Raw genomic sequence first — 12,150 nt, forward strand, 5'->3', positions numbered from 1 at the left:
TAAACAACTAGGGCTTGGCATACCTCTATTGTCAAATGACCTATTTGGGTATTTTATTTGTATACATGTTTGTTTTAATTGATAGTGTTTGTGCACTTACACACATGCCTGTGTACACACAGAACTGAATTTGAGGCAGCAGTTTAACCTCAAGTTCAGTTCTGTTTGATAAAATAAGGCCCAGCCCCTTTTCCCAAACCTACCAAAAGCTAGCCTACGTTTTAAAATTTGAGCAACTATGTAGGTTGTGTTCTTTAAAACCTAATGGATTAATACTGAATTACTGTACCATTTTGTATAATTGTTGGGGGAGGAGGAAGCAGTGCCAGACTCCACCATTGTGTCTAGGTTGTATCCTGTTCACTTTAGGTAAAAATAATATAATTGTTTAACATTTTAAAAGCAAATAAATGTGCTTAAATATTTTGTAATTTGCAGTTTAAAGAAAACAGTGATGGGTATCCAAGTGCATGTCTTTATTTTTAATGAAGTGTTTATTTTTCATGGTTCTATTGGCAATAACAGAACAACTGCACATCAAAAGCCTTCAGGGAAGCAGTTTTCATTTGGAGGACAGTGAGACTGCCAATAATTCTGACTTTTTTTAAAAAAGTAAACTCACTAGACTATATTTCTAGATATAGGTTATTGCCTATTATCCCAGGTAATTATGTTTTTTGTCTCTTACTCATATAAGCAAATTACAATACATTATGTGCTATACTCTAAAAAAGATTTTTTTAAAATTGAAACACTGAGATCAGGGGCCTCCAGAATGTTTTAATGAACATGTTTCCATTATCTTCTGTGCTTGCTCATTCTGTTGGAAGAATGATTCATTCATTTCAAATTTGGCTACTTAAACAGCAGCAAATATAATTTTCCTATCACAATGCAAAGTCATTGGCCTTCTCAGGCTTTAGGCACTTATTTGTGCCTCCATTTCCTTTGCCAACACTACCCTCTGCTGGGCTCTGTCATCCATCGCATCTAATGGAATGGACCCAAATTGCAAACGGAGACTGCCCTGCAACACTGCACACAGCAAGACATGATTCATAAATCAGTTTTCCACCCTGGTGATTCATTACCAGATATATTTTTTTCTGTAAAACAGCACAGCTCAAGGAAGTCATCAAGAATTCAGAAGCTGCAAAAAATACCTTCGTTTGATTAATCATCTCTCTGACCTTTTTCTTCTTATTGAACAAGGTTAATAATACTTGTTATCACTCAAAGTTAAACTGCATTAGCTGCCAAGTGATTTTTATTTTCAAAGACCTGTTATCACTGCCAAGAGGCTTCAAAGTTGGCATTGGTTCCATTCCTCAGGTATGACCCCGAGGGACATCTGACCAATGCAACATTTCCCACTGGAGAGGTCAGCAGCTTTCACAGTGACCTGGAGAAGCTGACAAAAGTGGAGCTAGATACTTCCAACCGTGAAAATGTCCTCATGTCAACCAACTTGACAGCAACCAGTACCATATATATTTTAAAACAAGGTAAGAATATTTCCAATTTCGCCTATTAGCACCTATTTTGACATCTATCCTCAAAACCTCTGAACACCATCAATAAATATAATTCACTTCTGGCTGAGAAGATGGCTTCTTCTCTATTTTTCAGCTATGGAGGCTGAAATTCAGACAAAATCACTCCTTTCACAACTTCACATAGCAACCTTGAGCCACTTCTCTGTGGGAGTCATGAGGTACATCACTGCCAAATCCTCTCTTCCATCAAGTCATTTCCCAGCACCCAGCTGTGTGTAAAGCTCTTTTAGGCTCTGAAAGGGCAAAGAAATGGCGTCTGTGCACCATCCGAGATTAGCATTCAAGATTCATGCTGATATTGTTAAATAAAAAGGATAAATTAGGATACACACTAAGCAAGGATATAAGTGAAATGAGAGAATTAAAAGATCATATTCAAAGAGAGTAAAGTAAGAAAGAATGGAAGAAAACAAAAAAAGGAAGGAAGGGAGGGGAGAAGAGAAGGAAGGAAGGAAGGAATGAAGGAAGGAAGGAAGGAAGGAAGGAAGGAAGGAAGGAAGGAAGGAAGGAAGGAAGGAAGGAAGGAAAGANAGGAAGGAAGGAAGGAAGGAAGGAAGGAAGGAAGGAAGGAAGGAAGGAAGGAAGGAAGGAAGGAAGGAAGGAAAGAAAGAAGAAGGAAAGGGAGGGAGGGAGGAAGGGAAGAAGGAAGGGAGGTTGGAATTGGAAGGAATGTTTTGGAAACTAAAAGGGAGGTGGACACAGAGAAACTGTTTTCTCTCTGCCCAGTCATTAAGGACTGATTCTGTTGTTAAGTGGGGACAAACACAGAGCTGTCCAATGTTCAGATCCACTCTACAAGGATCAGTGGCAACCTTTGTCAGTGTTATTGTTTTATTGGGTACAACGATTATGTGGGTGTCTACAGGCAGTAAAAATGCTGAGTTGAACTTGATACTCTTCTCATGCTAGGTCCCAGCATATCAAACTGAGAAGGCTGATCCACCAAGTCAGAAAGGGAGTTTGTGAGGGAATGCTTTAAAGATGGGGGGAGGGGGAAGCCTGCAGTATTAGACAGGAGTCTTTTACCCAAGAAACAAGATACCCCAGCTGTGAAAATAACAAGACCCAAATGGACAGAGGGTGCATCTGCCTGTCAGAGTGGCTGTCTAGCCCAGAAGGCAGTTGGGCCCGCGGCACCCCACCTGCTCATCTCTCCCCAAACTTGCCTCCTAAAGCTAAACTTGTGTCTTCTCTGATTCCTGCGCTTCCCTTTTTACCCCCTCTTTCTCCTTTCCTCCTATCTCTACAGAAAATACCCAAAGTACCTACCGGGTGAGTCCAGACGGCTCCCTACGTGTCACATTTGCCAGCGGCATGGAGATCAGCCTCAGCTCAGAGCCCCACATCCTGGCCGGGGCAGTGAACCCCACCTTGGGCAAGTGCAACATCTCGCTGCCAGGAGAACACAACGCAAATCTCATTGAATGGCGGCAGCGGAAGGAGCAAAACAAAGGCAACATTTCAGCTTTTGAAAGGAGACTGAGGGTAAGGTTTTACCTCATACAAGATATAGAACTTTCAATTTACGTTTGAAAACAGCAGAGCCTCCCGAAACTGAAGTCCCATTTCTCCAAAGTTTTTCTAGGTGACTGACTAGTTTATGGGATGTACTTATTCAAGAGAGGGTGCAAATGGTTGATAATAGTTCAAGATCCTTAAATGAACATTCTGAAAGGAGCTTTCTTTGTCATTAGTCAGCTAAAGTGCTCTAATACTAGCAATTTTGGGCGCCAAAAGAACCTGAGTGGAAAAGTGTATTTAGTTAGGAGGCCCTCCAGAATCCCTCACAGCATGCCCTGGAGATGATCAGGTCCATCAGGGTAACACAGTTTCCTGCTTTTGAGTAGTTTATACTTTATTTGGAAAGACTAGGCAGGCAAACACAGAAGGATGAGAGACATAAGGCGACATTTGGACAAAGGCAAGATTAAAGAAAAAGTCAGTGAATTATATCATTTCCATGAAAACTTATGAAGGGCCAGAGGGGAAAAGGACTAATACTGAGTGAGGTTGAGCTAGTTGTTCTCAGAAACAGCTGCCTTGGGGAAATTAAAAATTTGGGAGTTTCCAGTCCTTACCAAGCACAGTTCACCAGAGATCTCTTAGTCCAAATTGCCTTTCTGCAGCACATGTCCCTTCTTAAACTTTAACCAATGTTAGGATGACATGACCAACTTTCCAAATATAGTAATATTCACCATCAGCCCCAGAGCAACTTCAAGCCTAACGGAAACAATCACTTACTATTGAGGTCAGGCCTGCTTAGAGCACCTGTGTCATGCCAGGGATACCTGGAATGCTTGCATTTTCTTCAATCACAGTAAAAATTCAGTCAGAGTAACAATGTGGTAACCTTAAGGCTGTGGAAATGCAACAACAAACAACCACCTGATTCCAGTATTAACAGTCAAACCAGTCCCATGGCTTCTTGATATGGACAAAATAATCTATAACTGTGCACACTTTTTTTTTGCTTTTCTTTTAATTAAATTTATTGGGGTGACAATTTATTAACAAAGTTACATAGATTTCAGGTGTACAGTTCTGGGATACAGCATCAGTATATCACATTGTGTGTTCACCACCCAGAGTCAGTTCTTTTTCCATCACCATATATTTTATCCTATTTACCCTTATCTACCGCCCCCAAGACCCCTTACCCTCTGTTAACCACTAAACTATTTTCTGTGTCTATGAGCTTTTGTTTCTTCATTTGTTTGTCTTGTTATTTGTTGTTTTTAGTTTTATATACTACATATTAGTGAAATCATATGGTTCTTGACTTTTTCTGTCTGACTTATTTTGCTTAGCATTATAATCTCAAGATCCATCCATGTAGTCGCAAATGGCACTATTTCATCTTTTCTTATGGCAGAATAGTATTCCATTGTGTATATGTACCACACCTTCTTTATCTAATAATTTATCAGAGGACACTTTGGTTGCTTCCATGACTTGACCACCATAAATAAAGCTGTAATGAGCATCAGAGTACATATATCTTTATGGATAAATGTATTCAGATTTTTTGGGTAGATACTGAAGAGAGAAATTGCTGGGTCATATGGTAATTCTATTTTTAATCTTTTGGGGAAATTCCACACTATCTTTCATAGTGGCTGCATCAATCTGCATTTCCACCAAAACTGTATGAGGGTTCCTTTTTCACCACAGCCACTCCAAACCTTGCTATTATTTGTCTTGTTGCTGATAGCCATTCTAACTGGTATGAGGTGATATCTCATTGTGGTTTTGATTTGCATTTCTCTGATGATTAGTGATGTTAAGTACCTTGTCATATATCTATTGGCCATCCGTATGATCTCTTTGGATAAATGTCTATTCAGATCCTCTGCCAATTTTTAATTGGATTATTTGGGGGGGGTTTTGTTGAGTTGTATGAGTTCCTTATATATTTTTGGATACTAGCCCCCTATCAGAGGCATTGTTTGCAAAAATTTTCTCCCATTCGGTGGGTTGCCTCTTTATTTTGTTGATGAATCTTTTGCTGTACAGAAGCTTTTTATTTTATTATGTTATTAGTTTCAGGTGTACAAAACAATGCAATAGTTACACTTTTCACCCCTCACAAATTGACAGCCCCCCTCCCATAATCCACTACTCCACACCTACCCCCGATGACATATGTATCTATTACAATTCCATTGACTCCACTCCTTACACAATACTCCACATCCCGTGACTAGATAGATAGATAGATAGATATAAAATTATAGTTGACATACAATATTATTCAACATCAGCTTCAGGTGTACAGTGCAGTTGTCAAGCATCTACACTGTCCATGAAGTGGTCTCCCTAACAAGACATGTGACCATCTGACAAACTACAAAATATTTACATTATTAATTGTATTCCCCGAACTGTCTTTCATATTTCTGTGGCAATATTGTAGTTACGTATTTATGCTGTCTAATTCCTTCCCCTTTTCCTACATCCCCACCCCCTCCTATCTAGCAGCCATCAGTTTTTCCTCTATATTTCTGAGACTATTTCTGTTTACTTTGCTAATTTATTCAGTTCTTTAGATTCCACATATAAGTGAGATCATATGGTGTTTCTCTTTCTCCAATTGACTTATTTCACTTAACATAATGTCCTCTAGGTCCATCTATATCGTTGCAAATGGTACAATTTCATTCTTCTTTATAGCTGAGTAATAATCCATTGTATAAATGTACCACAGCTTCTTAATCTAGTCGTCTACCAATGGGCATTTGGGATTTTCCCAACTTTTGGATATTGTAAATAGCACTGCAATAAATATATAGGTGCATATATTTTTTCAAATTAGAGTTTTGGATTTCTCTGGATAGATACCTAAGAGTGGAATTTCTGGGACATAAGGTAGTTTCATTTTCAGTTTTTTGAGATAAATCCATACTGATTTCCATAATGGCTGCACCAATCTTGAGTCCCACCAACAGTGCAACAGGGTTCCCTTTTCTCCACAACCTCGCCAGCACTTGTTGTTTGCTGATTTATTGATGATAGCCATTCTCACTGGTATAAGGTGGTATCTCATTGTGGTTTTTATTTGCATTTCTCTAATGATTTTGAGGTTGAACATTTTTTCACATGCCTGTTGACCATCTGTATGTCCACTTTAGAGAAATGTCTCTTCATATCCTCTGCCCATTTTTTAATTGGGTTGTTTGTTTTTTTGTGTGTTGAGTTGAATGAGTGTTTTATAAATTTTGGATATTAACCCCTTATCAGATATATTATTGGTACATTCCTTCTACCATTCAGTAGGCTGCCTTTTTGTTTTGTTAATGATTTCCTTTGCTGTGAAAAAACTTTTAAGTTTTCTGTAATCCCATATGTTTATTTTTTCTTTTATTTCCCTTGCCAGAGGGGATATATCAGTAAAAATATTACTGAGGGTAATATCTACAAATTTACTACCTATATTTCCTTCTAGGAGATTTATGGTTTGAGGTCTTACATTTAAGTCTTTAATCCATTTTGAATTTGTTCTCATATATGGCGTAAGGAGGAGCTTCATTTTCATTTTTTTTGCATGTGCCAGAACAATTTTCCCAGCACCATTTACTAAATAGACTGTCTTTATTCCAATGTAAATTATTCCTTTCATTGTCATAGATTAAATGACCATATATAGATGGATTTATTTCTGGGCTCTCTATTCATTTCCATTGACTTATGAGTCTGTTTTTATGCAAGTACCATACTGTTTTGATTACTGTAGCCTTGTAGTATGATTTGATGTCAGGTAGCGTGATACCTCCCACTTTGTTCTTATTTCTCAAGATTGCCGTGGCTATTCGGGGTCTTTTATGGTTCCATATGAATTTTAGGATTATATGTTTTATTTCAGAGAAAAATGTCCTTGGTAGTTTGATAGGAATTGCATTGAATCTATACATTGCCTTAGGTAGTATTGACATTTTAACTGCATTAATTCTTCCTATCCATGAACATGGTATGTATTTCCATTTATTTGTATCTTCTTTGATTTCTCTCTTTAGTGCTCTTTAATTTTCTGAGTACAAGTCTTTTACTTCTTTGGTTAAATTTATTCCTAGGTATTTTATTGTATTTGAAGCAATTATAAATGAGATTGACTTCCTGATTTCTTCTTCTGATAGTTTATTATTGGTGTATACAAATGTAATTGGTTTCTGAATATTAATTTTGTATCCTGCTACTTTACTAAATTGATTTATGAGTTCCAACAGTTTTTTGGTGGAGTCTTTGGGATTCTCTATATATAGTACCATGTCATCTGCATATAATGACAATTTTACCTCCTCTTTTCAATTTGGATGCCTTTTATTTCGTTTTCTTGTCTGATTGCTGTAGCTACAACTTCCAGAACTTTGTTAAACAGAAGTGGTGAAAGTGGGCAGCCTTGTCTTGTTCCTAATCTTAAAGGAAAATATTTTAGTCCTTCCCCATTGAGTACGATGTTAGCTGTGGACTTATCATACATGCCCTTTATTATTTTGAGATATGATCCCTGTATTCTCACTTTGCTAAGAGTTTTTATCATAAATCATTGCTGGATTTTGTGAAATGTTTTCTCTGCATCTATTTATATGATCCTATGATTTTTATTTTTTATTTTGTTAGTGTGATGTATTACGTTAGTTGATTTGCAAATATTGAACCAACCTTGCATAACACGAATGAATCCCTCTTGACCATGGTGTATGATCTTTTTAATGTGTTACTGAACCTGGTTTGCTAGTATTTTGTTGAGGATTTTTGCGTCTATATTCATTAGGGATAGCAGCCTGTAGTTTCCTTTTTTTGTAATATCTTTGTCTGATTTTGGGATCAGAGTAATAGTGGCCTCATAAAATGTGCTTGGGAACCTTCCCTCTGTTTGTGTTTTTTGGAATAGTTTGAGGAGAATAGGTATTAATTCTTTTTTGAATGTTTTGTAAAATTCACCTGTGAAGCCATCTGGTCCAGGACTTTTGTTTGTTGGAAGCTTGTTGATTACTCATTCACTTTCTTTGGTAATAATCAGTCTGTTTAGAGTTTCTGTTTCTTTTTTATTTAGACTTGGTAGATTGTAAGCTTCTAAAAATTTATCAATTTCTTCCAGATTGTCAAATTTGTTGGCATGTAGTTGCTCGTAGTACTTTCTCAAAATGTTCTGTATTTATGTGGTATCTGTTGTCACTTCTCCTCTTTCATTTCTGATTTTATTGATTTGGGTCTTGTCTCTCTTTTCCTTGGTAAGTCTTGCTAAGTGTTTGTTGATTTGTTTATCTTTTCAGAAAACAAGCTCTTGGTTTCATTAATCCTTTGTTATTTTTTTGTCTCTATTTCATTTATTTCTGCTCTGATCTTTATTATTTCCTTTCTTGTAGTCCCTTTGGGCTTGTTTTGCTGTTCTTTTTTCACTTCCCTTAGGTGTAAAGATGGTCTGTTGATTTGCACTTGTTCTTGTTTCTTTAGATAGGCAAGCATTGCTATGATTTTTCCTCTTAGGACTGCTTTTGCTTTGTCCCATAGATTTTGGATTTTTGTGTTTTCACTATCATTTGTCTCCCGATATCTTTTGATTTCTTCCTTGACCTCATTTTTTACCCACTCGCTATTTAGTAGCATGTTATTCAGCCTCCATGTATTTGTGTGCTTTCCGAATTTCTCCTTAAAATTGATTTCTAGTTTCACAGCATTGTGGTAAGAAAAGCGGTTGATATGATGTCAATCTTCTTAAATTTATTGAGATTTGTTTTGTGGCCTAACATGTGGTCTATCTTGGAAAATGTTCCATGTACACTTGAGAAGAATGTATATTCTGTTGCTTTGGCGTGAAATGCTCTAAAAATATCAATTAAATCCAACTGGTCTAAAGCATCATTGAAGGCCACTGTTTCCGTGTTGATTTTCTGTCTGGAGGATCTGTGCATTGGTGACAAGAGGGTGTTGAAGTCGCCTACTACAATAGTGCTACTGTTGATCTCTGACTTTATGTTGATCATAAATTGTTTTCTATATTTAGTAGCTCCCATGTTGGTTGCACAGATGTTTACTAGGGTTATGTCCTCTTGTTGGATGGATTCCTTTATTATTATGTAGTGCCTTTCTTTGTCTTTTATTGTAGTCTTCATTTTAAAGTCTATTATATCCGAAACAAGTATTGCTACTCCAGTTTTTTCTCATTTGCATTTGCGTGAAATATCTTATTCCATCCCTTTACTTTCAGTTTGTGTGTGTCTTTTGATCTGAGATGAGTCTTTTGTAAACAGCATATGTATGGGTCCTGTTTTCTCATCCACTCAGCCACTCTATGTCTTTTGATTGGAGCATTTAGCCCATTCACATTTAATGTGATTATTGATAGGTGCATATTTATTGCCATTTTGTTGTTAGTATTTCTGTATTTCTTTGGTTAGCTTGTTTTCCCCTTTCTTCTGTTTAAAAGAGCCCTTTTAACATTTCCTGCAATGCTGGCTTGGTGGTAATGAATTCCTTTAGCTTATTCTTTTCTGAGAAGCTCTTTATCTCTCTTTCAATTTTAAATGATAGACTTGCTGGGCAGAGCAATCTTGGTTGCATGCCTTTGTTTTACATCACTTTGAATATTTCCTGCCACTCGCTTCTGGCCTGCAGAGTTTGTGTAGAAAAGTCAGCTGTTAGTCTTATAGGAGTTCCTTTGTATGTAACCCACTGTCTCTCTCTTGTTCCTTTTTGGATTCTGTCTTTGTCCTTAACCTTTGCCATTTTAACTATGATGTGTCTTGGTGTGGGCTTGTTTGAGTTCAGCTTGTTTGGAACTCTCTGCACTTCCTGGGCTTGTATGTCAATTTCCTTCACCAGGTTAGGGAAGTTTTCAGTCATTATTTCTTCAAATACATTCTCGATCTCTTGCTTCTTCTCTTCTCCTTCTGGTATTCCTATGATGTGAATGTTGTTGTACTTGATATTGTCCCAAAAGTCTCTTAAACTATTTTTATTGTTTTTTATTCTTTTTTCTTTTTGTTGTTCCAACTGGGTGATTTCTGCTATTTTGTGTTCTAAATCGCTGATCCAATCATCTGCTTCATCTAATCTACTGGTGAAGTCTTTTAGTGTGTTCTTCATTTCAGTTATTGTATTCTTTAGTTGTAACTGGTTGATTTTTATGACTTATCTATCCTTCTTTATGTCCTCACTAAGTTCCTTAAACATTCTTATCATCAGTGTTCTAAACTCTGTCTCTGAAATTTTGGATACCTCTGTTTCATTTAGTTCCATTTCTAGAGGTTTCTTCTGATCTTTTATGTGGGACATGTTTCTTTGTTTCTTTATTCTGGCTGTCACTCAGTTTGTGGGGGTGGGACCAGTTACCCAGGTACCCCGATTGCCTTGTAAATGCAACCGCATGTAGGCGAAGTGGTGTTACAGGTGTGTAAAGGCTGTGGTCAGTCATTTCTACAAATTCAGTGTAGACTCAGCTCCTGAACCAGTGCTATGTCCACGTCCGCTTCATAACACAAAAATAAAGCAAGCAACCCAACAACACCAAAAACTAAATACACCCTCACAAGCCTGATAAGCAATGATCAGACAGGAGAAACAAAAATATATAAAAGAGACAAAAGCACAAACATAAAAACAGGAGAACAAGACAGAAAAAACAGTGACCAAAACAATAACCAGATAAACAAGCCTGAGAAACAACAACAAAAAGAAAACAGATGAAAGAAAAGAAGAAAAAGGAACAAAATAATGAAAGGGAAAGAAAAGAAAAAAGAATAATAAAAAAGTAGGGAAAATAGAAAAGAAGGGAAAAAGAGAGAAAAAAAGAAAAACCAAAGGCTCTCCACACGCTTTCATCTGCAGACCACTTGTTCAGCAATAGAGTCTCTGGGTAACCCAGCACCAGCTGTGTTGGGGGCTAGGGTCCAAGGCATCATGTGCTGATCTCCCTCTTAGGCACGCAGTGAGCTTACCACAATTAGCTGCCATGTGCTCTGGGGCCGTGCTCACCACCAAAAATCCTCACAGGTTGCTACGGGCTGTACACTGCTGAAAAACCCTCTGTGAACTCTGGAGGTAGGGGCCAGGCACCAGGAGCTCAGGGTGCCCCCAACAATGCAGCTCTAGGTGGGCAGGCCCCCAAAGCTCCACAGGGTGTGGTCATTGGCCCCCACCAAGTCAGAGCAGCGTGCGCTCCTACACCAGCAACTAGCCCTCACAAATGTGCCATGAATACCCTGGCCAGATCACGCAGGCACACAGCTCCCAGCCCAACACTCTCAGGAAAACAAGTCTCATCCTGTCCCAATCAGCTGCTCACAGATAAGGCAGAGCAGCCCAACAGACAATCATTACCTTGGCAACTCTGCATACATAGCGTGGACAATGGGGACCCAAGGCAGCTCGTTCACACCACATCTCAATGAGCAGCCTGTTGGAGCTGAAGTGAACCTCCCAGGCACTAATGGCTACACAGCACAAGCAGTGAGGAGAGTAGGGACCCAAGGCCGCATGTGCACGCACACACGCACGCCTGCGCCAATTCCACCAAACCAATGTGGTCCCGGACTTGACCCTCTTTGGGAGGGCCCAACCCTGAAAAACTGGCACCCTTCTGTACACTACTGGTGTGCAAGCTCCATACAGATGGAACAATGGTCCCAAAATCTCCAGTTCCCGTGCCAAAGGTGCTCAGTTCAGTCCTTCCCTGCAGGCTCCTGGGCTTCCCCCTCAATCAGCCACTCCCTCCACCAGGGACTGGGTGAGTGGTCACCAGTGAGCAAGTCCATGTGCCGGCTCCATAGGAGGACAACTGGCCCTCTAGCCACCCTCCGCCTCACCGAGTTGAGCAAAGAGAGTCACTAATTTCTACTGCCAGCTATCGTGTACCTCCTCTTCCTGGCAAAGTAACTCTGGGCTGGTGAGCTCAATGTGGGACTGGAGGGTCTCTCCTCCAATTGGAGAAGCCTCTCCACCACTGAGGTGTCCCTCACAGGGTTCGCCCTCTCTCATCTCCACCCCTCCTACCAAACTCGACGTGGCCTCTTCTTTATTTTTTTTAAGAGTTTATTGGGAAATTGGGGGAGAACACCATTGGGGAATCAGGGAAGGGGAACAGACAAGTTGCTGT

General features: G+C 38.9%; 1 protein-coding gene across 1 annotated transcript in view; it reads left to right on the forward strand.

Moving 5' to 3' along the window:
* Positions 1–12,150, forward strand: part of TENM1 (teneurin transmembrane protein 1) — a 231,736-nt gene that overhangs the window by 197,402 nt on the left and 22,184 nt on the right. Inside the window, exons 15-16 of the mRNA XM_019657906.1 lie at positions 1,333–1,505; positions 2,806–3,041. Of these exons, the coding sequence (XP_019513451.1) occupies positions 1,333–1,505; positions 2,806–3,041 (409 nt within the window). The remainder of the gene's footprint in view (positions 1–1,332; positions 1,506–2,805; positions 3,042–12,150) is intronic.

This window comes from Hipposideros armiger, unplaced genomic scaffold (genome assembly GCF_001890085.2).
Source record: "Hipposideros armiger isolate ML-2016 unplaced genomic scaffold, ASM189008v1 scaffold_281, whole genome shotgun sequence".
NCBI lineage: Eukaryota > Metazoa > Chordata > Mammalia > Chiroptera > Hipposideridae > Hipposideros > Hipposideros armiger.